Source organism: Atta colombica, unplaced genomic scaffold (assembly GCF_001594045.1).
Source record: "Atta colombica isolate Treedump-2 unplaced genomic scaffold, Acol1.0 scaffold205, whole genome shotgun sequence".
In the NCBI taxonomy this organism is placed as follows: Eukaryota; Metazoa; Arthropoda; class Insecta; order Hymenoptera; family Formicidae; genus Atta; species Atta colombica.
The window spans coordinates 2,294,111-2,321,495 of NW_017259300.1; the positions used below are offsets into that span (position 1 = coordinate 2,294,111).

At 29.1% G+C, this 27,385-nt stretch overlaps 1 protein-coding gene across 1 annotated transcript in view; it reads right to left on the minus strand.

Moving 5' to 3' along the window:
- Window positions 1–26,812, minus strand: part of LOC108687300 (dynein heavy chain 8, axonemal) — a 27,077-nt gene extending 265 nt beyond the window's left edge. The window contains exons 1-64 of the mRNA XM_018192991.1: window positions 26,684–26,812; window positions 26,127–26,349; window positions 25,840–25,991; window positions 25,164–25,362; window positions 24,713–24,876; window positions 24,469–24,645; window positions 24,175–24,396; window positions 23,265–23,366; window positions 23,019–23,165; window positions 22,669–22,826; window positions 21,916–22,100; window positions 20,656–21,057; window positions 20,419–20,578; window positions 20,069–20,271; window positions 19,739–19,860; window positions 19,401–19,581; window positions 18,364–18,701; window positions 18,017–18,180; window positions 17,612–17,866; window positions 17,256–17,496; window positions 16,876–17,075; window positions 16,627–16,798; window positions 16,414–16,559; window positions 16,197–16,335; window positions 15,817–16,047; window positions 15,562–15,731; window positions 15,215–15,435; window positions 14,825–15,110; window positions 14,222–14,360; window positions 13,842–14,062; window positions 13,565–13,748; window positions 13,191–13,331; window positions 12,762–13,112; window positions 12,490–12,679; window positions 12,018–12,163; window positions 11,725–11,923; window positions 11,471–11,589; window positions 10,889–11,225; window positions 10,549–10,819; window positions 10,270–10,470; window positions 10,000–10,184; window positions 8,707–9,011; window positions 8,357–8,583; window positions 8,050–8,272; window positions 7,788–7,964; window positions 7,538–7,705; window positions 7,193–7,408; window positions 6,843–6,980; window positions 6,188–6,484; window positions 5,953–6,108; window positions 5,720–5,875; window positions 5,515–5,650; window positions 5,249–5,400; window positions 4,899–5,152; window positions 4,332–4,760; window positions 2,990–3,266; window positions 2,735–2,921; window positions 2,288–2,549; window positions 1,817–2,056; window positions 1,569–1,736; window positions 987–1,128; window positions 716–905; window positions 265–383; window positions 7–183 (exon numbers count right to left, since the gene is read on the minus strand). Of these exons, the coding sequence (XP_018048480.1) occupies window positions 7–183; window positions 265–383; window positions 716–905; window positions 987–1,128; window positions 1,569–1,736; window positions 1,817–2,056; window positions 2,288–2,549; window positions 2,735–2,921; window positions 2,990–3,266; window positions 4,332–4,760; window positions 4,899–5,152; window positions 5,249–5,400; window positions 5,515–5,650; window positions 5,720–5,875; window positions 5,953–6,108; window positions 6,188–6,484; window positions 6,843–6,980; window positions 7,193–7,408; window positions 7,538–7,705; window positions 7,788–7,964; window positions 8,050–8,272; window positions 8,357–8,583; window positions 8,707–9,011; window positions 10,000–10,184; window positions 10,270–10,470; window positions 10,549–10,819; window positions 10,889–11,225; window positions 11,471–11,589; window positions 11,725–11,923; window positions 12,018–12,163; window positions 12,490–12,679; window positions 12,762–13,112; window positions 13,191–13,331; window positions 13,565–13,748; window positions 13,842–14,062; window positions 14,222–14,360; window positions 14,825–15,110; window positions 15,215–15,435; window positions 15,562–15,731; window positions 15,817–16,047; window positions 16,197–16,335; window positions 16,414–16,559; window positions 16,627–16,798; window positions 16,876–17,075; window positions 17,256–17,496; window positions 17,612–17,866; window positions 18,017–18,180; window positions 18,364–18,701; window positions 19,401–19,581; window positions 19,739–19,860; window positions 20,069–20,271; window positions 20,419–20,578; window positions 20,656–21,057; window positions 21,916–22,100; window positions 22,669–22,826; window positions 23,019–23,165; window positions 23,265–23,366; window positions 24,175–24,396; window positions 24,469–24,645; window positions 24,713–24,876; window positions 25,164–25,362; window positions 25,840–25,991; window positions 26,127–26,349; window positions 26,684–26,812 (12,969 nt within the window). The remainder of the gene's footprint in view (window positions 1–6; window positions 184–264; window positions 384–715; window positions 906–986; window positions 1,129–1,568; window positions 1,737–1,816; window positions 2,057–2,287; window positions 2,550–2,734; window positions 2,922–2,989; window positions 3,267–4,331; window positions 4,761–4,898; window positions 5,153–5,248; window positions 5,401–5,514; window positions 5,651–5,719; window positions 5,876–5,952; window positions 6,109–6,187; window positions 6,485–6,842; window positions 6,981–7,192; window positions 7,409–7,537; window positions 7,706–7,787; window positions 7,965–8,049; window positions 8,273–8,356; window positions 8,584–8,706; window positions 9,012–9,999; window positions 10,185–10,269; window positions 10,471–10,548; window positions 10,820–10,888; window positions 11,226–11,470; window positions 11,590–11,724; window positions 11,924–12,017; window positions 12,164–12,489; window positions 12,680–12,761; window positions 13,113–13,190; window positions 13,332–13,564; window positions 13,749–13,841; window positions 14,063–14,221; window positions 14,361–14,824; window positions 15,111–15,214; window positions 15,436–15,561; window positions 15,732–15,816; window positions 16,048–16,196; window positions 16,336–16,413; window positions 16,560–16,626; window positions 16,799–16,875; window positions 17,076–17,255; window positions 17,497–17,611; window positions 17,867–18,016; window positions 18,181–18,363; window positions 18,702–19,400; window positions 19,582–19,738; window positions 19,861–20,068; window positions 20,272–20,418; window positions 20,579–20,655; window positions 21,058–21,915; window positions 22,101–22,668; window positions 22,827–23,018; window positions 23,166–23,264; window positions 23,367–24,174; window positions 24,397–24,468; window positions 24,646–24,712; window positions 24,877–25,163; window positions 25,363–25,839; window positions 25,992–26,126; window positions 26,350–26,683) is intronic.
- Window positions 26,813–27,385: the final 573 nt, after the last annotated feature.

The following is a 27,385-nucleotide window of genomic DNA, read 5'->3' on the forward strand; positions in this document are numbered from 1 at the left end:
ACTTACCTGATATAATTTCAGGCCTTTATTTGGGGGAGGAACCTTGTCTACATTATGTAAAACGAAGATATGTATTATCGGCATTAATACATAAAGGACTTTATTTGCCGATTCACACAAGCGGATATTTCTTCGGTCCCAGCCGGCACCCTCGAGAAATAGGCCATAGACATAAACACCTTCCTATTTCGTGAACATCAATATCATTAATTATCGCAAAGTAATTTTGTATATATGTATATTGTGTAATTATCAATTGCATACTGGTGGTGGTGCCTTGATCTCTTCCGCTATTTTGTTTAAGACTTCATTATGAAGTATAACATTATCTAAAGCCCATTTATGCGCCCGCGTTATTTCTTGTTTCATCGCCGTTAAAAATCCTGTAAATACTGTTTTTTTAAGCTAATCAAGCCATTATTATATTTGATTAACACTAGAACCGCTTACGATGTTATTTTGATTCCGTTAATTATTTGCATTTTTATCTTTTTTGTATTAAATATATAGTATAAAAATATATTTAAAATATATTGAAAATATATATATAAATAATTTTAATAATATAAATAATATTAAAATAATTTTTTCTTTACTAGTCAAAAACAAAAAATAAGAAATTATCAAATTAATACTTGCAGCAGTTTTAAAAGAATATCATCGACGGTTCTAATACTAAGAACACATTCAACACAAAAATATATATATTAAATACCTTGTGGATTGAAGAAGCCAGTCATCCAGAATTTTGATGGTCTCCCGCTCTGCAGCCAAGTCAAAAATTGTTGATTTCTCTCCAACAGTTCCGTAAACCAGAATCCCAAAGAAGCAGACTCCCATGATCGAGCCTTCCAGATCTTCGGTATCCTAGCATCGTATATATTGTCAAGAACATCTCGTAATTCCTGAAAATATATTCATATTTATTCACCTTACTGCGCTTTATATAATGATTGTAATGATAAGGGGGAGCCTAAGAAAATTACCTCGCTCATTATAATTACACCTTCTATGGCCAACAAAAGATCTTTGAGCATAATGCGTATTAATTTTATAACCACCTGTATCCTGTCGATCTCTTGTTTTAAAAAAATGTTCATTGGGGCGGTATGATCCATTGCGTGCAATCTATGATAGTTAAAGCACTTATTATTTTCTTATTAATCATTTTTATTAAAAGAAATTATACAAAATAATTAACGATAATAAATTAATTTAAACCACTATATAATTAAATCGAATAAGTAAGGAAAAGACCTACGAGGCTAGATTTCAGTACCTAATAATACTTTTATATGTGAATTCTATCTTTTAAATCGGGAGACAGTAGTGTCTTAATACTAAGAGCACACGTCGCGTATAAATTACAATTATATCACTTATTCCGAACTTGAAACGCAATCATAAATTGAAGCTAAAATAATAATATCATAATGAAATTGTCAATTTGATATTATTAATATCTTAACACACTAAAAAACTAAGCCTCCACCATATTAGTTCCTTCTTTACTTATTTGCAATAATTAATAATTAAAATAATTAAAGAACAACAGATAATTGATTAACCTTTCTTTAACTTCAAACATGTCATATAATTGCGGTACTTTTTCTAGCATTTCCTTCGCCTGTCTTACAACAACCACTTCTCGGGTTTCTACACCAACGATACCCGCTTCTTTCGGTTGCACGGACATTATTGTATCTAACACAATCTGTGTGGTGTTACTCTGATATCTATATGCATGTTAAGCATGATTTTTCAATTATTTTACATAACTTCTTACATATCTATAATTCTCGCGATAATATCTTACGTAATGTCTGCATTTGGATGTAAACCATACACTTGTGGCGGATCCATGAGACTCATAGCATCTATCGTCTTTAGATAGTCGCTTACTTGTTTCAATACCAAAAGTGGATAACTTTTGTAGAAAACAAAATCTTCCGCGAAAAGCGCTTCCGTAAACCACAGTTTTGCGAAGGTATTTAATAATCTCTTATCGTAGTCGTCTGTAATGCGTCCACCATATTGCACTTCGCCTATCATGTAACTGAAAATATGCAGAGCGAATTAGTTTCTAAGAGAAAGAAAAAAAAAGCACAAGCAGAACAAAAAGTCATGATGATGCCAAATGGCATCAAAAGAGCTCTTGATTATTAAAAATGATTTTTCAATCATCCATATCAGTCACATTAATCATATCATTTTAATGTTACTTTAACGTTATTGTAATCTGCTGCTTTTGCTTGGGAACTGATAAAATTTAGACTTTTTCATTTACCGCACGCTTTGCCAATTTATACCACGCTTCGGATCATAATCATTTAAATGATTATTTATGAACATGCAAGATGCCAGCCAGTCCGAGGAATTAAATTCGTAAGGTATGTTCCATCCCAAGGGACCAAACTTCCGTCTTTCCTGAACAATGGTATGCAGGAATGATACGGTGTATACCAGTGGTATATATTGCTTTGCGTCACACTGGTCCAATATTTCCTGAGTCACACTACTGTACGTCGCCAATAAACTCGCACGTACTCCTAACGTGGAAATCACTTTGATTATGCTACTCTTACTTCCTTACATAAGAATATATCCCTGGTAGAAAGCAGATGTTATTGTCATCATTTTGACGTCAAAATATCGTCATAAATGTCATTTTGATCAAATAGTGACAAATGACGTCAGCTTGCTATCTGGGATCTTTATTTAAGTAAATAGATGCCATGCGGTGGTTCATATGTATATTTTATAGACATCTGTAGTAAGGAAACAGGAAAATCTTTGTGCGGTTCCGTCGTGATCCATATGCGAAAATCTGGATGCGGCGCTTCCATTTCTAAAAGAAAGTTTATCAATTCTGTCATATACTCCAAGCCTAAATGACAATTCTGGCATAATGCCCAGAAACCCTGCAAATGGCTAAAATTAATAACACTTTGTAACAAAAAGAAAGCGTTTCCTGTCTATACTAGTATACTTCAGTTTTCGCGCTATTAAGCAGTCGACGAGCATGAACTTCTTGACCTTGTCCCATCGATATGCTTCTACAAATGATTTCCATTTTCTTTGCGAGCTGTTCGATGTTAGGCGTGGGATCCGATCCCATGCTTAAGAAACAGATCATTGGTGTATTTGGCCTTGATTCACTATGCATTACATCGAAAAGCGTAATCACAGACTCTGCATATTTTGCTCCTAAGGATGATGCTATATATTTCCTTGATTGCGATAGCGTTCTATCCATACACCAAGCTCTGCAAACATATTATTTTATATATTTTTTCGCATATTATTTTATTGCATGTAAACACCAGTCTTTCTACCAAATTTTAATCTATAAATCAATATAAATAATAAAAAGAGCTATGAGCCAATTAAAGAATATTAAATGTTCTTAAATTTAACTGGCTCATAGCCTTTTTTATTATTTATATTGATTTATTCTAATTGAGCCATTTTATTAATTTATATTAAATCTATAACTTATTCGAAAGATAAAAGGAAGTATTGAAAAATAAGAGATTATACTTTCATGATTTTGAACTGTGTCAGTTCAAAATCATGAATATTTTAACAATAAATATCGAATTTTATATCATAAAATATTATGCAATAAAAAAAATGCATTTATTGTATAAATCTTATACAATAAAAAATGAATTATTTATTTGTACATCTAATAAATCGCATCTAATAAATCTTTGTATTTTATATGCATAATCTTCAACTATAGCAGTGATGTTATTTAGATCCGAAACAAAAAATTTGTGGACTGTTGTACAATTTGTACAATTGATATTATAAGATTCTAAATTGTAGGTGAAAAAACTTTGAATTCTACTTTATTAATCGCCGTAAGACAGAAATTTATTTATATTTCAAACAGGATGCTATAAAACTTAAATATAATTTTCATATTCTAACAAAAAAAAATTGTTCATTTGACTAAAATAATTTATTTCGTTTTTATTTTTTTTTAATAAAAAATGTAAATCAAACATATTATATTTGATTAAAATACATACATTTTCCAACAAGAAAGAAATTAAGACAACTAAATTAATTAGGTAAATAAACAATTAATTTAATAAAATTTTTTTATCTTAGTGCAATTGTGTAGTTCAGAGTTAATCACATTTTTTAAAAGTATCTGTCCTGCACTTTTTATTAGAGATATTCAAAAACTTTCCAGAATATATTTCATAATTCATATTTCGTGTTTTACATATAAAATATTAAAATCTTAATTATAAATTTCTTGTGTTATGTGTCAATTCTGAATTTTTACTGCAGTAAAGATTACTTTAATGGAAGATTACCTTATCAAGAGCAATCGTCGGAATGTATCCAATGTGTTATAACCGTTTGGTATAACTTCCTCCTCTGGTGCATCTTTGTCGAACCAATGTTTCCAAACTTTCTCAGAAGCGGGTATTTGAGCCACGATATATTGAAATTGTCTTAATGACGATAGCGCAACTAGATTAAGCCACGTTACATCCATAATCCACTTGCAAGGTTTTGGCTCAATTGTTTTTAAATCCAGCGCTGCGCCACCTTTAATAAAATACTGAAACTCCTCGTGCGTGATGCTATTCTGTTGCAGATCAATTTTTAATGTCATCAACAAAATAAACATATATTTATGTATTTCGTAAAGTCCGCGTGATTTGTACTTAAAGATATCGTAAGTCAAAAATTCGATGATGTGATTTATTCTTCTCTGAGTTATTGGACTCTTCTCGGATCTGGACAAAAATCACGATTTAATACGCATTGCTCAACAGGATAGGATTCATATTTACGACATTAGGAACATCTGTCGTAGCACAATCTCCACAATGCAAACCGCTAGCATTACAAAGAAACTATCTGTGTATATTTACCTAGCTATTGAGATATCAAATCGTTCTAAGAATTGAACAAGGGACGTTTGGTACATGCAATTGACATGCGGCATGTCACATATCAAAAAGTACAAAACGCTACCACGTGTTGCAACCGGTCGAAATTCTTCCCGTGCTGCATCGATTTTTAATTCTGTATCTTTTGCGGTGCTCAGTTTTTTGTTTATCTCTGCCGCTGTTTGTTTCGTGATATTCAAAACTGACATTAATTCTACATCTTCGATTAAAGGACCCTTTGAAAGAATAAAAAAACAACATAGAAAGATATTATATATTGTACTTATTTCAGAGTTATTTAATTAGCGCTACAAAGAGAATTATATACATACTTTTACAGTTCCCAATTTGTATAGAAGATTCGTTTCTAATTCTTTAATTTTTCTATTATTCGCAGCTACATCAGCAATCAATTGCGTTTTTTCTGTCTCCAACTCTTCCTTCTCTGTTAAAATAACCCTTCCCAATAATTGATCTTCTAGACCTGTTAAAATAAGATATAAATAAAGTAAATTAAATTAAATTATAATAAAAAATATATATTTATACGTATTTATACGTATAAATACTATGTAAATAATAGAATATATATTTTTACCTTTCATTGTAACAGTAAAATCGATTACAGATGTGTGAGCAAATATTTCTGGAGTGTAAAAAGGATTTGGTAACTTTGTCGTGATATAAAGTCTGAAATCTTTGCTAATATCCACTTCTTTATCACCTAATTTAACCTTTTATAACAATATAAATTATGTAAATATAAAATTGTGCTAAAGTTACAATCTAAAATATCGTTTTACCTTAAAAGTGGTTCCTATTTTTATAAAATTTTTTTCCAATAAATTGTCTAGCATCGGATCTATTTCTTCCCCTATATCTTCAATTAATAATGGTCGTCCTATCGATATAGAATCTTCTAAATGATTTTTAAAATATTTGTGTGCTAACCATGTTATCTGAAAAGTACATTAAAGCATATTAAATTAAGTTTGTTGTATTTCAATTGTATTACAATTTGATTCTATTTACGTACCTGTAAATCAAACTCTCTTTCTTTATTTTTAATCCATGTTTTGCCTTGCAATTGTGGGTCGATCAATAAAGGATATCTCAATGCTTTCGTTACAATTATTCCATTTTGAATTGATAATTCATCAGTTGGCAGACCTTGCAAGTTCCATTCACTAAGCTATGATAAATTGAATGCTTATTATTTGCTCATTACGAGTTTCAATTATATTTCTTGTGTAATAATTTATATAATTTACCGTAGCTGTATCTGTCAATGCATTAACAATGTTTATGTTAAGAGAAATTGGGATCTTTCTTTCTTGTATAAAGTCGAACCATTTTCTTTGCAAAAGAATTCGGAATTCTTGATTAAATGGCCCGCAATAAGAAAAAAATCCAGTGAATATCAACACATCTCCAACGAGACGTTCTATTTCTGATTTAAATGTAATAACTTGCTCTGTCCATCTTATTTTTTCTCCAGATAATCCTTCAATCATAGCAGTTGCGGTATCCATTTTTGCTTGACATACCGCAGCTTGATCCATAATTTTCTAACAAAATACATTATTATATGTGAAATAATTGTTTAATTTCAATTTCATTAATATTATTACGAAAAGAACGGTTGCTGAAGTATCTAAAATTCTAAAAATTTAGCTACATATTGATCTAAAAATAATTTTGTTAAACTATTAAAATAAATATGCCGAACTTAAACTGATTATTAATGTCAAAAATTTTTACATTTATTGATCATCATGCTTAAGTTTCTTCAACACATAACATAGTTATTTTGATGATCCAATAAAATTTTCGAATTTATGTCTACCTAAATTTTTTAATACTTCAAAATTCGTTCTTTTTGTACAAATATATTTTTTAAATATAGCCTCATGATTGTTATCGCACTTGTCGTTCTTGCGCCACGGCATCGAATTCATTTTGTACTATCTTTAAAGCGTCGTCCTTTTCTTTCAATAATTCTTCTGCTATGATTAAATTTTTGTTAGCTTTCTCGTAATAATTTTCTTGAACAAGAAGATTTGCCTACAAAGTGATTCTTTCTTATTACACATTTCTTAACACTATATTTTTCATATTGAAACTGGAGAACGACCAACGTTATCGCTTAAAAAATGAGAGATAAAAATTAATATATTATGTAATTAGATAAAGCATTTTCTCGCTATATCCTACTATAAGCTATGAAATGACATCGACTGTCTCATCTCGCAACAATGTTTATTAATAGGGAATACCTTCAAAGGTAGCACATCTTTATTTATTTCATAAAAAGAAACCATGGAGATAGTCCACTGTATGAGACCCGCAACGTTTCCGCAGGCTTGCTTTGCGGCTTCATAAGTATACATATGATAATTTAAATATGGCATCATTAAATCGATAGTTTCAGCATTAATATCATCCTTTGGAAAATTTTGTAAATTATATAAAAATCTGACATCAGCTAGAACCTGTGAGAAATAATAGGCTCAAATAATATTTTATTAACATAACATAACATAATATATAACATAAAATAAGACATGAGTTTTTTCGATTATTTTCTATTAACATAAAAATTAATATGTTATAGGACTTACCTTTAGTGATTCCGACCACGAAGGTGTTAGAAATTGATGTTCGTAATCTGGTTTGACTGGTTCCAGCTTTCGTCCAAATAGAATCAAAACACAATCCATTATGAGCGTAATTAAATACGGTGGTTTAGCCAATTTACGAACTGTAGCGATATCTGCTGCTTTTATGGTCTGAAATATGTGTCAATTGCTGTCAATGAACATTTGCATCAATACTTGACATAATAATAATATCAATTATTGGTCACAACACCTGCAACGCAGCTTCAGCTTCCAATAAAGCAGGTTCCGCAGTTTTCAACTTCTGTTCTGCCACTGTCTTATTTTTTACTATCACTTGTAGAATCGCTTCCGCTTCATCTTTTGTCACTTGCACTTTTGCTTTCACAGCTTCAGCTTCTTTTTTTTTCTCATTTACAGTAATAAGAATCTAAATATGTATTGCATTATTACATATTAAATGTAAGATCGGCATTTTTAATAAAATTGATATTTTACAAAAATATATTGCTTACCGCCTCCACTTGAACATTTTTTATCACAATCTCCTCTTGAGTTTTTTCCAATTCATGTCGCAACATATCGACCTGAGCCGCAGCGTCAATTAATTTATTTAAACCACTACTCATACGGGAAGCAATTATGTTAATGTCATCCAAACGTTGCTTGTAAAACATTTTATAACTGTCGATAAACGTTAAAAATGATCTCGGAGTCACGTATACTTGTCGTCGAAACCTGCATTCGTCGAAATTACATTAGCTTGATTATATTTACACACAGACGGTGAAGTACTGATGATAAGAAAATAGAAAAATAAACCTGTCGAAGTATTCTGCACAGATATCGCTTACGTTATCTTGAATATCGCCCACAACTTGAATTAACTGTTGTTTTACTTCCGGACTACATATAACGTTATATGTACCTAGGAAGTGTTCACCTACTGCATATAGCGCATCCCTTGGCCATTTCCAAAACCAATTTATCGTGCAACCAGATATAAGGGCAGGGAATTTTAATGACCGAGATCTGAACTTTCCACTGACCTGCGTAAATAATTATGTATTACTACTATACATATACATACTTGACCCAGAAAAAAGAATGAATAGAATAAATGCAAATATTATATTATATTATATTATATGTCTTCAACAATGAAAACTCACTGGTGAAAAGCATAAGACTATATGCAGATTATTTCTCGCTTTCGATATAAAGTAATCATAAAGATTGTCTTGCGTACGAGGTCGTCGGGGATCAACCTTTTTCATAAGCGGCGTAACAGTTGTCAAAATTTCATCTAACTCATCCTTTGGAAAAAGATTGGCTACTTCGCCAACGCTTAATATGTTGTTTATATATTCTAAAAATGCTTCATCTTTTATTTCATTATCGGTGAAAATAAAAGTGAGACCTTTGCTGTTAATACCAGCGGTCCGATACAATTTTCGCAAATCATCCATCAAGCTGGCTACATTATAAATCCTGAAGATATAATTATACTCATATTATTTCTTCACATAGTTTCACATCCAGTACGACGGAAAACATTTACGTAAAACTGCGAAATAAAGGTTCCAACGTATAGCAAAAAAATTTTTAATTAAATTAAATTTTGTAATTATTTTCTACAATAAATACTCCGTGTTTTGCAACTTCAAATTACGCTAAAACATTTAAATGCTTTACAATTTACAAAGAATTCAAGAAATATCAAATTCTGATTTTGATTGAAAATTTGCATATATATGTGTGCATGCGTGCGTGCGTGCGTGTATGTGTGTGTGTGTGTGTGTGTGTGTGTGTGTGTGTGTGTGTGTGTGTGTGTAAATTATACGTGCGTGTGCGCGTAAATAGATGAATTAGGAAATATCAGTTGCGACTAAATGATTTTAAGGTATAATGAAAAAAAAAACTAGTTGCTTTAAAATATAAAGAATGAAATCGCCCTTTGTTTATGTAAAAACATTTTCAAAAATTATCTAAGATATCAAAAAATGTCTTATATATGAATAAGAAGTTTTGCAATAAAATTATCTATTTATTTATGAAAAATATAAAATATTTTTAAAAAATAATTATTTCCAAAATTTATATTGTTAAAATTATTCTTTACGAATATTATTGACATAAATAAATAGAGGTAATTTCGTTATAAGACTTTTGTATAAATCATTTGTTAATATCTTGAATAGTTTTTCATATGATAGGTATAACGAAGGAACTACTGGAATAACTGTTTTGCATAGAAAAAATGATTTTACTCCTTAAAACCATTTATTAGCCGTAACAGATTTCCTAAATTTATTTATTCATGTAACTGTGTACAAAGTTTTATTAAAATCAGAATTTGACACTTCGTGAGATTGCTTTGTTAGTAAAATTTTGATATACTCACCTGGATAATGTTATTTGAAAGAAATTAAATCCTGCAATGAAGGATGCCAGTCGCGTTAGGCTCTGTTTTCCGGATCCTCCTATACCGACCAGCAACGCATTGCCCCTGGGAACTCCAAGTATTCGTGATATTCGTATCAAATGCACCAGCGCGTCATGGAAGAATACCAGATCAAGATGTATACCGCGTATATATTCGTTAAATTGTTCCATATTTTGTTGAATTTTCGTAATAACATCATCGTAACTGCGAGTGACATAAAAATATATATGCGTTTATTAGTTTTTAAATTCATTGCATCAGATAAAAAATTCGACTTGTACTGATGTACCTCGGTATTTCCTCATAAATCTTTGGTGCCTCTAATACAAAATCTTCTGGCTCTTCACCTGTCGGTTCTGGTGGTTCGCGCAAAAAGTTAACGAAATATGTCTCAACTGGGGAATAATATTGAAAATCTACATTTAACATCTTCTCCGCGGTCCGCCGCAACGTATTTTGGAACCATTCTTTATCAGCGGCAGTGATGAAGCTAAGAATGTTTTATTACATATTTAAGCAAATTAAGTTATAAAAATATATTTATTTCATAATTTTAAGAACAACGAACCGATCTGCTATCACACGCATGCATTCATGCTCCCATAATTTCAGCAGTGTTGTTATAGATTCACATTCGGCTCTCTCTATTCTGAGTATTCCCTCCCAAATGCGAGAGAGATCACACAAGTTAAAAACATAATGGAATTTGGCTGGAGTTGGTAACATCTTCGCTTTAGTTTGCTGCCATAATATTCGAGTCAGTGGAATAAGCTTCGGTAAGAAATTAACGATGGTTTCGGAAAATCTTGTAATGCAAAAGTAGCCTTGGCCAATAACATCTGTAATTTTAAATTCATATTGTATAAATTGTATTTTATGTTTTACTAAATGAGCGATTGTAAACATACTGAAAATTGTGTCTAAGGATTTATTGGACGGTAATGTGCAATTAAAAATATTAAACTGCCGTTTCAATCGCGACGGAATATCATTTCGTCCTCCACCCGGCTGATGCATCGCAGCAAGTAACATAATATCTTGTATAGTGCAAAAGTCGCCCGGTTTATCCAGGGAGTAGAATCCTTTGTACTCCATTAACTGACGTACGATCTCGTTTGTAATTTGATCGCCCCATTCGTTTATAGCTGGCATATTTATATCATCAATAAAGATGGTCATTTTGCGTCCACCAGGAGGACCATAAGTGCTACCCACTCGCTTTTCAACGTAGTTCTCGAATACACGCTGAAGAAAGCGATAGATAAATTCGCGCGATAAAATAATAAACATAGTCATATATCATCGCAATTAAAAGCTTATGTAATTGATTTATTTATTATATAATGCTTATAACGTTCAACTTATTATAAGATTATTCTTTTTAATTGACCTTTTTATATTGTTCATTTTTTTCTTCTTTTTTTTTAATATAAAGAAAAAAAAGAAAATATGAATGCAAGAAGTTCAGTCAAAAAGAACAAATTAATTACTTGAACCATGTTAGGCGTGGATGCTGAAGAAAAATTGAAAAACTTATTTAAATGGTATTCGGGATCATGCTTAGACATGTAACTTTTTATCATTACGCTTTTTGCGGTGCCGGCTTCTCCTATTGCATAATTAATTCATATTATGTAATTAATGTAATTATAATAATATTACATATTAATATTATTAATATATAATCTATTAAACATTGGCTAAACAAAACTTATTATTGAAATTATGTTATATGCTCGCCTACCTATTAAAAGTACTGCCTTTTCCTGCTTTGCAATAATATCAATTAAATATAATGTCCTAGTATTATCAATGTTAGGAACAAGAATAGTATAATATTCTAAAATACGATCTGAGGGATATTCAAATTCTGGCACTTTTTTATTCCAATGTATCCACTCTCCATCATCTGATACTAGGTATTCAAAAATAGTTTCATCTTCCTATAAATTGAACATTTATAAAATAAAAAATATTAATAATGGTATGCATTGTACTTTAAGTGATTAAAAAAATGTCAAATTATCATATACGAACTGTATACTTTGGCCAGTTACAATTTGATTCATGATTCACAAGATATTCCTGTAATGCTAATCGTCCATCTAATTCTAGCATTGCACCCAAACTCCACATAAGAGAGAATAGAAAAAGTTTCTCGATATGCTGCTCAGATAATATTTCTAGAAATTATAATTTTGATGAAATATTGGATAAGTACTTAAAAAATATAATTTAATTATAAAGTAAAATTATTTAATTTGTTTTATATAAAAATTAATGAAAATTTTCTAAATACAAATTATTTTCTCAAATTATTTTCTAACAATATATTAAAAAATAGGAAATTTAAGATTAATGAATTATAAAAATATTTAAAAGAAATACGCAAATATAAAGCGATAAAAACAATATGTTCTAACAAAGTGCTTGCTGTTTGACGTTAATATTACATAGCCATGTTGAGTGAATAAATATTTGAATGTAAAAGAGAAATTCTCGTATTTACTAGTTGGGTCGGAATTTCCAACATTTAAACCTTCCAATAAGTCAATACATTGCCGTATGTAAACTGCTTCCAAAAGCATCATTTTAGTTTGAAGCTTTGTTTGAACGAATGTGTGGGCATCTCCATATATTTTATGAAATAACGCTCGTAGCACTTGATCCTCGTTGCTGGAACATTTTCTAAGCCAACCCTGTATTGAAAGTATTGTAACATTACAATCGATTACTGCAGAGGAAAGATCTCATTATTACAAAATCCCAAATCCATATTACCTCTAAAATTGAATTCCATTTTAGCACAGAGGCACTGACGAATACCATTCCCATACGCGATATAGTCGCTGGGGACGCATTATCCACATTGTCAGGTTCGAACACTAATTTAGTATTTGGTGTCATTATAATACGATCACCATTTGCCAATGTTAACGTTTTATTGTCATCCAGAACAGAATTTAAATTTTCAATCCATACTGCGTCAACGGGACCGTCTAATACTATCCATAAATTTTCTGTTTTCTTCGTGGTTTGCATGGATTTTCGCCATATAATGGAAAATATACCATCTGTCCAATCATTCGTCACAACATCGAGTTTTCCAAACATTTGAGATGTAGTTATCGCCTATTTTTTTTTTTAAGAATTATTTCTATCGATATATTTAATAGAATGAAGAACTATTATTCATTAATAGATACTGACTTTTGGATTCATCCTAATTTCCTTATGCGGTATACCTATTTCTGTTAGAGCCCTCATTAGCGCCCACGTGCATCGCGTTTTACCAGATCCTGTTGGTCCAAGAATCATCAAACCATGGCGAACGAGGGAGGTCTCGTATAACTGCAAATCATCATATCATTTTTATTTTTTTTCTCTATAATCATATAACTTATATTAATTCAGCATATATACTTAAACCCTTAAAAAGAAATTTTTTTTAATTATTTACGCAAAACAATTTTGTTTAAAAAACAGATATTTACTTGTAAAATTTTCAAATAGAAGCGAACAAAAAGGAAAACTAATAAAGAGATATAAGTAGATGTAAAGATATTAAAATTAATATTAAGTACCTGAATAGTTTTCAAATTCCATTCTCTGTGATTCATTATTCCAAGAGTGACAGTGGCGTTAGCTATTGCTTTTTGTAATTCTTTATACGTTTTGATTGTTAACTTTACACCCGGGAACATATCTTCAATAAGTGACATAAAAAGAGATTCGTCTTCATCCACTAATTTTGATAAATTCATATCACTAAAAAAATTGATTCACATTTTAATTATCTCTCCTTTCTGTATATTCCAGAAACTTCTTAGAACAAAAAATACAACAATTGATAACATTTACCGTAGTACTCTCATAAGCGTGGTTTCCTCAGAATCAGTAGGATGCGCGCGTTTCTGAGCGCCAAGTGTGCGTAAGCACGACAGGATGTTCCTTAATCCAAAATCATAATGTACCTGCTTGCTGAGCTGTTCCTCGCACAAATTGTACAATATGAAAAATTTTCGCGCTAATACCACATTCTCTTTGAAGCCACACGCCGCGAGTTTTACTCGCATTATGATCTAAACAAGTGGAATTAAATTTATATACGTTAAAATTCATGTATGTTAAATTAAATTTTATAATGAGGAAAATTTTATAAATCCGATTTTTTACAGATTTATATAGGTACGTACGAACACTCCATATTTTAATGTAAAAAAAAGATAATATTTTCGTACTTGTCTATCAGGAATCATCATTGCCACACTTCTAAATTGTATTTTTAAATTTTCCGGTAGTTCTTGTCGACCAGCATATCCGGGATTCATTGTAAGAAATATTCCGAATTCATAATTGAGTTTATACATTTCGCCGTCACTGCAAATAAAGCGTACGTATCCGTTTGCTAAAGCTAATATAATTTATAATTGGAAGCTATTTAATAAATATTAATATTTGTTAAAAATCGTGTAAATAGTAACAAAAAATAAAAAAATTTTTTTTAAATGTATTTTTTGAAAATATTAACTTTTAAATTTAAAACGAAAACTTAATTTTATATAATAAATAATTATCGAATTTATAATTGGTTTTAACATTCTTCCATTTTTACAAATAGCGCATATCGATCAATTTGCTAAAGATATCATTTACTATAATATCATATTTAATACAAAAATAAAAATTATTTAATAAATTATTTGTTAAAAATTATTATATAATTAGTAAAATTAGAAGAAAATTAAAAAGAATGACTTTATTTTACAAAGACATTTGGTTTTAAATTTCTGTATTTAAAATAAAAATCTTAATTTTGTATAATAAATAATTATTCTTTGTACCTGAACAAGAAAGTTGTCTTTCGCTCTTTTCGCGCATTGAACACGATTGCTATTTGCTGTGCAGCGACGGAGAGCACCGGTAAATCAATTCGATTAAATTCATCAAAACATCCCCAGCTACCGGATTGTGCTATTCCTTTAAATATTCTGCCTAAACCTCGGAAATCCATTTGATCAGAACAATTAAAAACAACAACGTATTTTCCTAGTGCTTTCCCCATGTCTTTCGTCGTTTCTGTTTTACCCGTACCAGCCGGACCTGTGGGATTTCCGCCAAAATTCATTCCTAAAAAAAAGTAGGTTCAAGAGATGGTAAATGACATGATGTAAAAACAGTATAAATTCTATTTTACACGCAATTCTATTTTGCTTTTGCTACAAGTATCATACCCACGGCTTGTGCCAGTGTTATGTAACATCTGTCTGTCAGCGGTGTAATTGCAAGTCGATCTGTGCAACCTAAAAATTCATTTTGATAAATGAAATCCACGTCAGTTATCTTAATTGAAACGTCCTCTGTATCAATATCATAATAGAATCGATTCTGTTTCAACCATTCAAAATCATGTATACTTCGAATTCTGAGACGACATAGCTCATCAAATATATCTCTGAAAAAAATTTATAAATGCAATTTATTTTCCATATTCTTCATCATATAATTGATAATTATGAGGTAAATATTTAAATAAATAAAATACCTTTGATGAACGTGTATTGTTATTAAACATTCATATTTTATTCTGGCATACTTTGTAAGATCTTTAACGGTTACTTCTATGAGATTATTTAGCAAATCTAGAAACCATTGATTGGTCCTTTTCATTATCGTTCTATCACGTTTAGCTATCGTCATTGCTATTTCGGAATCTCGTGTCCATAAAACTTGTAATGCTAATAGGCCCACCTGTGAAAAATGAATATATATCTAGAATTGATGTACAATTTCCATTTATTGAATATACGAATTTTGTATATGCACATCATCTTACTTGCAAAACAGAATTCTCTATCAATAACAAGATGTCGAATTCAGGTGTACGAAGTGATTGCAGCCCTAGCGAAATCACAGCACCAACGGATTGCTGATGGACTGTTAACAGAACGTTTAACCAGTTCTCCACGCCTCCTGTACATCCAACTTCTTTTTCCAACGTTATTTGTTCCCCTTCTCGTGAATACATTGCTACAATTTTATCATATTCCTTTTCGGCAAACTTCAGCTATATATAGAAGATAATAAAGTTTGTGAATATTAAAAAGATATAAGATAGAAGAAGCTTAATATAAAAACAACAATTATTTTTGTAACGTGACAAAATTGTCACACTGTAATTTTATTTTACTAATGCATCATAATAAAGCTCATTACTTTTGCTATATTATCAAAAAAGCCATCAAGATAATTTTGAATCGTATGGCAATCTGCTGCTTGTCCAAGAATTTCCAACAAAGTAGGATCTGATATGAAGCAGAATCTTGGGAAAATAACTCGCTTGGTTTCCAAATAACTGTATTAATAGAATTGTTCTAATTAAACTTGACGGTCTGCGAACAATTATTTCATTTTGTTTCAATAATATGTATACCCGCTAAGAGATTTTTGGCACGATTCTAACTGTTCCAGTAAATGAGGTAAAAACTGGCTCATTGTCTCATCCCCAACACATGTTTCCACCGCATTTAATGTTTCGTGAGCGCGAAACATAAGTTTCACCCAAGCCTTATCGATCATCTAAAACGTAAAAATACACGTTATATCATTTTATTGACAATGTCATTGTAAGTTTTTTTAAAAGTACGTTAAAGCGTTTTGCTTCAGTAGGCAACTGCTTCGCTATGTCGCCGCCAATAAATACTGCTTCCAGATAAGCCCACAAATTCTGTACAGTTAACCATTTCGCCAATATTTCCGATGTATTGCTAAGCTTGGTCTGCCACAACTGAATCTCTTTTTTAAACGGTACATTGTAACTGTATAATGTTGAATATGAATGTAGTATATATTATAAAACATAATAATTTTTCAGATTTAGAGTTATCTAATATACCGATTTGCCAGCAAAGAGCTTATGAGCATTAAACTGTCTTCCAGGAGCGCTATTATTTCAGCCGTTTCAATACCTTTCAGCAGTAATTCGCCTCTTTGCTTGAAAGAAGAAAATTGCAGATTTATAACAGCCCAATCCGCAATTATTTGCTTCAATTTAAATTCGATATCTTGTTCCTTCACTGCGCTAATACATATGTCCTATAACATATTTAAGTATAATTTTTGTATTCTGTTGTAATATATTGTAATATATTGTACAATAGTTTGTAAAAAATATACATATAATATATATATATATACATATAATATACATACATATAATAAGTATTCACTAATAGTAACTGAAAGCTTAGAATTTTGCAGTCTAATTAAGCATACCTCAACATCATCTTTATATTTCAATAAAGGTGCCTGCATAACATTTGCTAAGGTAAACGTTTCAGATTTCACATCAAAGAAATATTTACAAAGTTTAGATAGTTTTTCCCAGTGCCTGTCTTTCATGGCTTTATTAGCCATCATCTCTAATAGTGGGCACATTTCATTGAAATCGTCAATTTTCTTTTTTAGATCGACATATGCGGGCCATTCTCTCATACCTTTAGGTAACTTTCGACATCTATAATGATATAGAACAATATTATTTTAAGAATTTAATAGTATCATGTTAAAACATTTTCATTTCATTATATAATTAAATCTTATTAAATGCATGTAAGTGCAATCTGACTTACTTATTTTGGAAGTCGACTAATTCAGTTATAATTGACTCAATATCAATTTCGGACCATGGAATATCATAATAGCTATCGATAGTGCGCATAACTTGCAAATACAATGTATATAACTTCTGCAATAAATGAAGTTCTTTTTTTCTCTGTTGTAAAGCTGGATATTCTGTTACTTCTATGCCGAATAAGCTTTCGCCACTACTATAAGTCTCGTACCTTTCCCACAATTCTTCAAAACGTGCTTGAAACAGGATAACTCTTAAAACACGGACAGAAAAAAGTATATTATGATTAATATAGTGTTTTATTTAAATTTAAGAATATTAGTTATAAAATTAAATATTTTTTATCAATATACTATACACCCAATTTTGCAGAAAATACGAGATACTAGAAGAAACATTATACCGTTCACTGGCTTCTTTTGCGGGTATTCCTTCAATCATTGGGCCATTGAGTTCAAAATCAATGTCAAATTGAGCTACCTTCTTTTTAAGAACCACAACTCCATCAATAAGTTCCTTTTTCAATGGCTCTTGCATTTCACATATAACTATTTGAACTTGCTTCGCCTATAAAAATATAGATATTACTTATTGCGGAGAAAAATGAAAGAGATTGCTTTGAAACATAATTATTATTAATATATACCTATATTTATACATATTGAGTAGAGAGAGGTTCTTTGAAAAAGTCATTATTGAAATATATCAATAAATATTAAATAGAATTAAATTATAAAAACAAATTAATACTATATTGAGCATGTTGTTGAAATTGTATCTCAATCCGTCTACTATATCTTGATCTTCTTTTAATATATCGATATTAAATTTTCCCATTAATGTATAAGTCTCTTCAATCAAGATTAGTTCCATGTCTATTGATACGAAATCATCTCGTATTTCTGCCAAGCATTTCATTGCGACTCTAACATCTTCTAAATCCTTAATATGCCTCGATAGAACTTTATTCTTTTCCAGAATATAATCTGTTATTTTTTGTAATTTTTTCTTGTACGTATTTGATAACATGACACCCAATGACTTTTTCCATGCATTTACTTCGACAAGAAATGCTAATTTTAATTTTTCTATAAAATAAAGGAATTTTTAAATAATTAAAAAAACTTTCTTTTATTTAAATTAAGTAATATAAAATATATGCTAATATAATAGATGAAATATACATAAAAAATTGTTAAAAATAATAATTGATGCATGCCAAAGCAAATATTATGTTATTAGTGATTTTTTAAATTTTTTAGGAGAAAGAAAAAACTTTTTTTTTCTCTAAAAAAATTATCTTAATAAATAAAAATATGAACAATCTCTGTGTGTGCAAAATTAATATGTATATTTAAATAATTTAAACAGAAAACCTATTAAAATTTTATTAAATTTTATAAAATTTTATTAAATTCGTTAAAACTATTAAAATTTTAACATGTAAGTTCAAGTAAAAATGCAAGTCAAAACGTTATAAGTTCAAATGCACAATAAACTTACAATACTTGAGTTGCTATCTATTTTTCTTGTAGTAGCATTTTCTACGCCAAATATAGATCATGTTCGTATACTGTCAGTACAGTATATAGTATACGTAACGGGAATTATAGATTTTCAGTACTGGCAGTCAACTGGCAGTAATATACGAACATGGCCATTATTAGTATATGATAGACCGTAGTACTTACAACTTATTCAGATAATAAAACGCATTTTCATAATTTTAATAGGTATTTACAACATGATACGCCTCAATCATAACAATATCTATTATTTTCACATACCTGTGTTAATTTGAAGAGGACCAAGTATATGTTGTTCAGGTAAATTTTTTATTTCTGTCTTTAAATTTTCATATTCCATAAATTTCTCTTTGATTTCTTGTATAAGAGGTTTAGAATCAATAAACGCTTGTATAATGTCATTTCTATTTTCTGCCCATATGTAGGAATATCGCAAATATGACTAGGATAAAAAAATGATTATAATTATGATAATAGGACATTAGTATATAAGTTACAACACAAATATAACAATGCTGTACAAAATTAAGCTAAATATAATAATGTAAATGTATACGTATAAACATATGTATATAGGAAATAGTATTTATATTATATACGTTGCCAACTTTGGAGACATCATCTCTCAACAGTAATATTAAACCTTGCAGACTTATTGAACTGCGGATTACGTCTTTGTGCTCGGACACGTTTTGAAAATAGGTATTGCGCAAATTTTTATCTGGATAACGTAAACAAATAATAAATAATTTCAATAAGTAATAAATTTAGTCATCTCCTATATTATGATAATAATAGAAATAGAAATTAAATAACAATCTATCTAAAAAATTGCTTAATAATGAAAAATTATGAAATAAAAATTTATTATATGTGTTTGTTATTACCATTAATTCGAATATTTTATAATATTATAGTCTATTATTTACCAAAAGCTCGTGCATTTGTAGAATATTGTTGTCCCCACGCAGACACGTTTTTGTGTGTTTCTATAATATTTGTTATAACTTTACCGAAATCATTTTGCAACTCTTCTATTGATGGAATAATTATGATATTTGGTATTTGTAAAACGAAATATGTCATCATGATCGGAATTTCTTGCTCTACTGCAATATCTTTAACTAATACGCTGAAACATAACATTTATATATTAATTTATTTTTTGTTTTGTTTCTTATTTTACTTTTATTATATATTTAAAATAAAATAACGTAAATATGAGAAGCACATTACAGAAAAATATGAATATGTTAAATACGCGCATTAAATTAAATACCTCATAATGGTTGCTTTCTTCTTTAATAAGTCTAAAGATTTTTTAGTACACTTTACCAAAGCTTCTATTAACTTATTATTGTAATATGCAAAAAGTTCCATACAATCATTATACACTTGATTTATCTTAACTTTGTTTGTTCTTTCGATGTAACCAAAACCTATATTTAACAAATTACTTATTAATTATAACAAAATAATATAAAATTATGTGAATATTTTTTAAAGGATACAATACCCGGCTCAAATGGTCCTTGTATTAATCTAGTTTCGGATCCGACTTTGTGTATTTTTTCGAGATCCATCCAATTGTATTTAATGTCTTGCACGGTAGGATCAGTTATAACATCTATAAATTTATTAATAATCATGATAACAGCCTTCTCTATCGCCGAAGATTTGATTTCCAAATCAATTGCTATTTTATCTGTAAAAGCTATATTATCGGCTAAAAGTTGTTCTGAACTTTTCGGGTATTCATCTAATTTTAATAACATTGTTTCTGCAATAGATTCAAGTACTTCATCTACTCTCGCTTCTTTTATATCTGCCACCTCCTTAATGAATATCTGCGCTTTTTTTATCTCTTCCTCTATTTTAGCGCATGCGTTGGAAATTTTTAATGAGGACCATGTAATTACTGATACACACGGTTGAAAAGCAATTTCAAGATTGACAAGTACAATTTTCATTAAGTTTAAAAATAAAATCGGGATTGATTTTCTGCACACAATACAATAAACGCATGAATATATATATATATATATACGCAAAAATTTTATTTGATATTTATAAAATTTATATACCTAAGAGCATCATTTTTCTTAAGTAATTTTTTCACTCTTTCATATGATGAAAATATTTTGTCTTCGCAAAAAATTAACATTTGTATAAAATCTGGCATTTCCAATCCAAATTTAGACATATGTTCGGATTCTCGTATTATTTCGTAAATGTAAGAATCAAAATTTAGACAGTACTTATTTGTCTTTGGATGACGCACAAGCATAGGGGATGATAATGCCAAGCGAACCTAGTAATTGAAAACTATTTTTAAACTAATCATTTTAGGATATATATGCATGTGCAAAATTTCCGAAATATTCTCTTTCCTAAAAATGAAAAATCAATAAATTGAACGTTTTTACTTTTTATATTTACGTCATCGCACATTTTAAACTCTGTAAAAAATTAATTTAAAAAATATTACACTCTTAAATAAAACTATTTTATTTCACATGTACAAAAAAATATATTTATTTAATTCCGGAAATTAAAATGTTTAGAAAGTATCTACTAACTAATATATAAAAATCAACTTAAATAATAATGATGATACTTACAATATTAGCTGAATCATACCACGCTTTGTAATATATTAACTCGTAATGAATAAATACACTGATGAGTGTATTATATATTTTAATACACTTTTGCATAGACTCATGCGTAATCACTCTGTGATGTGATCTAAACATATTCATAGGAACTTCAATACGTTTATATAACTGCCGGATCCATAGGATTCGACCAGTTACGGGTGGAATATTCCTTGGTACAGGTGGATCGGATCTATTTTCATTATAACTATCGCGGATATCTTCGATCTCTTGTTCAAACATCGAAACGAGTTCTATACATTTTCTATCAATTCTCAGTTGCTTGAGATTCAATTTTTGAAATCTGGGACGACGTAAAATTAATTAAATATCTGTCCTTTTTCTATGAACTAGTTCATGAAAAGAACGATTTTGCTGAAGTATCCAAAATTTAATTAGATACCAGATCTAAAAATAATTTTGTTAGATCAAAATAATTATAGAAAACTCAAGCAATACCGTGCGAAATTTTAGCATTCTGGCAATTAATTTGCTTACATCTTACATAATTATTTTGATAGTTCAATAAATTATTTGCAGATCTCTATATCTAGCTAAATTTTCAAATATTTTATTTTTAGATATTTCAATAAAATTGTTATTTCTGTCTATAAATACACTTTTGAAACATCACAGAGCTATACTAGTATCTTAAAACAGTTTTGTATAAATATGTAATATAAACCGATGAAATAAAAACCGATGAATGAAATGATAAAAAGAAAGAAAGAGAACTTAGTGCAATCTAGTACAGGGAGTGCAGTGAAAAAGAATCATATGTGATCAGATCATATGAGATCAGATGATATATTCTTACATAGTAAATATTTTTACATGGTTAAACAATAAATATGTTAAGAAATTTGTACTACCTAGCTATTAAATATAAACTCTGCGTTATGTTTGGCATGAGAGAAATGCAATTATAAAAAAACGTTCGTAGTTCCAAGTCGGTTTCCGCTACATTCTTTTTGAATTCATCATAATCAACATCAAAATACGGTTTTCTGTGATCTAAAGGATCATACATCTGAGAAAAAATCTTTTTAAAATAATTCGTATACTTTTGTGCGTATATATTAATTCCTTCTATAGTCGAACTGTGCAAAATGGAATACATCCGTGCTGCTTCAAGGATGTCCATGATCTATATTATATATTGCGAATAAAATAATAATATAATCTAAAAATGTGACTTATTTTTGCATTGATTATTACTTACTTTTATTATTCTTGTCTTAAAAGTGGCAAATTTTCCAAAAACATACATTTCAGATATCTCGAAACGCTTCTCATCTGAAGATTCCTCGACTTTCTTACACATATCATCATAACATTTATGATATGTCTCACAGAGCTTAATACAATCCTGCGAAATAATCGCTGATACTATGGTTTAATTTATAAAGCGATAATAGTATGTAATAGAAGAAAACATCTCTCTTATATGTTTTCGTCTTATTTTTACCTTTATTTTAGATATCATAGTACATTTTGTTTCGTTCCAAATGCTTATTTTTCCATTCTCTGTTAAGTATGCTTTACATGCTAATATCATCTGATTAGTTATCTAAATAGAAATTGGAAATCGATGTGATAAAAACTAAGTAACTCATATAACAATATAATAGTTATTAGTAGACTGCGGATATTTATGCAAAATACTTAACTGAATATTAATTATCGGACAATTTTAGCAGTCGATCGTTGTTCGTTAAAGAGTTATTAAAAAGTAAAGTAAAAAGGTTGAGATTGCCATCTGTAAATGTGCAATTTATGCAAAATATGCATTTTATGCAAAATATTCAGTTATTTTCAAGTATTTTGCATAAATATCCGCAGTCTAGTTATAGGAGTTTGGTGATTTGCTTCAAAAAGCTCCAACTCAAAAGCTTCAACATTTGAACTTTGAAGCTTAGACGATTTAAAGCTGTGGCATTCGAACTTTGATACTTCGATACTTCAAGCTTCGAATTTTGAAGAATCAAAATTATACAAGTATTAATTTAATGCGGCTAATAATAATAAATTTATTTTCTTAAAAAAATATACAATGTATTTATAAATGTATTTATAAATATACATATATTGTAAATACATTTTCATTTTTTTATTCCCATAAATATACTTTTCAAAGTTTCGAAGGAACTTTAAACTTTGTGAAAGTTTTTTAATATCGAAGATTGAAATCCTTTTAAAATTTCGAATTCTCGAAGTAGTCAAAAGTAAAATAATTCTAATAATTCTTTATTTTAATAAATAACATTTTTTAAAAATAATTTTCTGATATTAATATTAATCGACTTTTAATTATAATTTATATTCTACAATTCAAAATAGCGATTCAAATTTTTAATCAATTAGAAAAACATACATACCTTTACATATACAGCGGTTACCATCCTCCTAGTATTGAAAAATCGCGATGTAGCGTAAATCATACTTATAGCATACATAAGCGCGGGTAAATAATCTCCTATTTTTGTTGGATCTAATCTGTACAACGGTTGTGTAAATTTTTCTAAACCGTACAGATACTTTACGTTATCTTGAGATAAAATATGCACCATTGTAACATGATCTTCTAATTCCTTCCATTTCTATAAATATAATGATATAATATAATAATATTCAATTCAATACATATTACAAATTAATAATTGCAATTGTACCTTGATAAGTTTTGATTTCGCTTCTGTCAGCAATTGTATAAATGCTTGCGTGTAATTGGATTTTATGTGATTCATTATCGAATAAAACTGACTAAACAATCGCCGCCAATACGCAAGTTCTGCATTTGGTCCTACAGTTTCAGTTTCCCTGCGCAATTGTTGACTTTCAACAATAGCCTAGAAAAAATTGCTTTATAAAATCATGAAATTTTATTAAGAGATATATAATTATTCAAAATCATACCCGTTCCATCAATTTCATCCATATTCGGACATCAGCTTCTACTGCTGTAATAACGTCCAATTTACGAATGCTCTCTCTAAAATTTTCAGGTAGCGCCAAATATTTCTGGTATAAATCCCAATTAATTTGGAAACATATAATATTTTTTATATCTATCTTCGTCACTATGAGAAAAAAAGAAAAGTATTATCTTCTATTAGAGAAAGATTTATATGATAATTAATTAGGGTTTATTTTTGATAATTTCGAAAAAGAATTCACATTTTCGAAATTAATTCCGAATCTTTTAAAAGTTAAGATGCTTCGAAGTTTCCAAAATTTCGAAGCAGGTAGTTTTAAAGCACCTCAAATTTCGAAAGTTTAGGGTTTATTTAAATTTTTTCAAAGTTTTAAATTTTCGAAATTGTCAAAAATAACAATCTTAAAACAATACAGATCATAAGTTATTTACTATTAAGAAATTCGCAGAAATCTTTAAAATCGCCTATAAAATCATCCTTTATCTTTTCTCCGGCTTCACTTTTCGACAATTCTCCCCATTGAGTATTAACAGTTAACGTTCGTGCATGCAAACGTGAAATTAAATCAGATATTCCTGCCAGCGCACTTTGCGATGTAGGATCCACCTCCACATATGCATAATATGTTTCCTACGTGGGACGTAAAGTTAAAAGCAGAAAAAATTTTGAGAAAAAAGAACAAAGAAAATGAAAAAATATATAAACTGCAAATTTCAAAAATAAATATATTTTATAATATATATCTTATAAATGTAAATTAAAATTCTTGTAATATGTTATGAGTAGATATTCCAGAAAATGTGCAAATCTCAAAATGATTCAAGATAGCTCTCATAGAAAAAAGTAAGTCACAATAAAATCATAATGCGAATGTTTGCTTTATCGCATTTGTGATAATACTATGACATTATTATGTAGTTATGCCTTAAAAACTGCACCTTGTGAAAGATGCACTATTATGAAAAACACAGGTCAGAATAACATGATCTCACGTTTATTTTTTGATAATCTCGTAGTGATATCAGAATTTATGATAATTTGACAATTATGAGTACATTATGATGAATGTAATTCTTTTGCTATGAATGGATGCTTTTATTAACTTACATCGAGTAACTGTTTAATTCCAAATTCCAAATTTGATTTTAATCGATAAACTATAACGCATTTGCCTGAGAATTCTTCAGTAGTACCATCTGTTATGCAACAGCGTATAACTTGCTGTTCTTTACTAAGTTGCGGCGTCCATCGCCCGGATTCTGAGATTATGTAAATTCTACATATAGTATCACGATGTAGCATGAAAATGTATTGTTGACATAATCACCATCATTAACATTATATTAAAATTGCGCGTAGAAAAAAAAGGAGCAGGAAAATATCCATCGTTATACCAAATGTCGGAGGACTCATAGGCTGAAGATATACAACAATGGCTTGTCTTCCACCTTCAGTGAAGAAACTGTTAAATACATTCACGTATTCATCCTTGTCGAGAATTCCTTCTTCCAGGACCTCAGGGTCTGTGTTTAAAATGTATGCCACAATCTCCAAGACATGTCGATGCGTAATCTTTAGTAATCCTTGTCTGGCATTGCGAATTTCCTTGAATTTTGTCTAAAAAAAATTTTAAAGATAAAAAGACTCACAAATTTCTTTTTAATTATATAGCATTATTAAAGAAAAATTACAGATTATTTTTTACATTTTTATTTAAATATTATGTGTATAATTATGTAAATTTTATATTCATGTAAATATCATCTTCTATTCTCTTAATTTTTTAATCTTTTGTAAATTTGAAAGTAGCAAAAATAATTCTGAGATATTTCTAATTGTTTCTTTTTACTCGATTACATTAAAATTCTCTTGTAAAAGGTAGTAATATTGATATATTAAATATCAGGATTTTTTGTTCATGAAAATATTATAAACCCGCAAAGGTATTTACAAGTCGCTCTTTTGTACTCTCCGTGGGTAAATCTTCCCTTGTACCAATCCTTCTCTTTACTAACTCGGCAATTCGTTGGTCAATAGCTGGTTTCGTGTAATCTCGCGATGTGGGATACGCGTTTGCCATTGTTGCAAAAAGAAGAAATCATGAACGTATTAATAAAAGACCTAAAAGAACCTTAAACTAGATATATATAACTACACAACTATAAATATGATGCACTTAATTCTGACAATTCCTCTTCAGTCGGAAATTATGCGTATAAAGCAGGACGGATATAAATAAACGAACATCGTAGAGTATTTTTTCAGAAAAAGTTATTAAAATATTGTAAACACATTTTATCCATAGACATAAAATAAAAATAGACTGAACTTTATCAATTTCATTGCATGTTTTCTTTATTCTAAGCAAACATATATATGAGATGTTTTTTTAAGATATAAAATATAAAATATTTTATTGATAAAATTGATAAGAAAATATATTGCATAACTAAAAAAAATAAGACATTGAAAAATAAATGTCGGAAATAGGGAAGTTACAGAAGTTAAAAAACTATTGATTAATAAATATTATATTTATATTTTATTATTACAATAGATTATTATAATAGATATTACATATATTCTTAATATTATTAATAATAATTATTATTATTTTAATATTAGATAACAGTTAATATTTTATTTATTAATA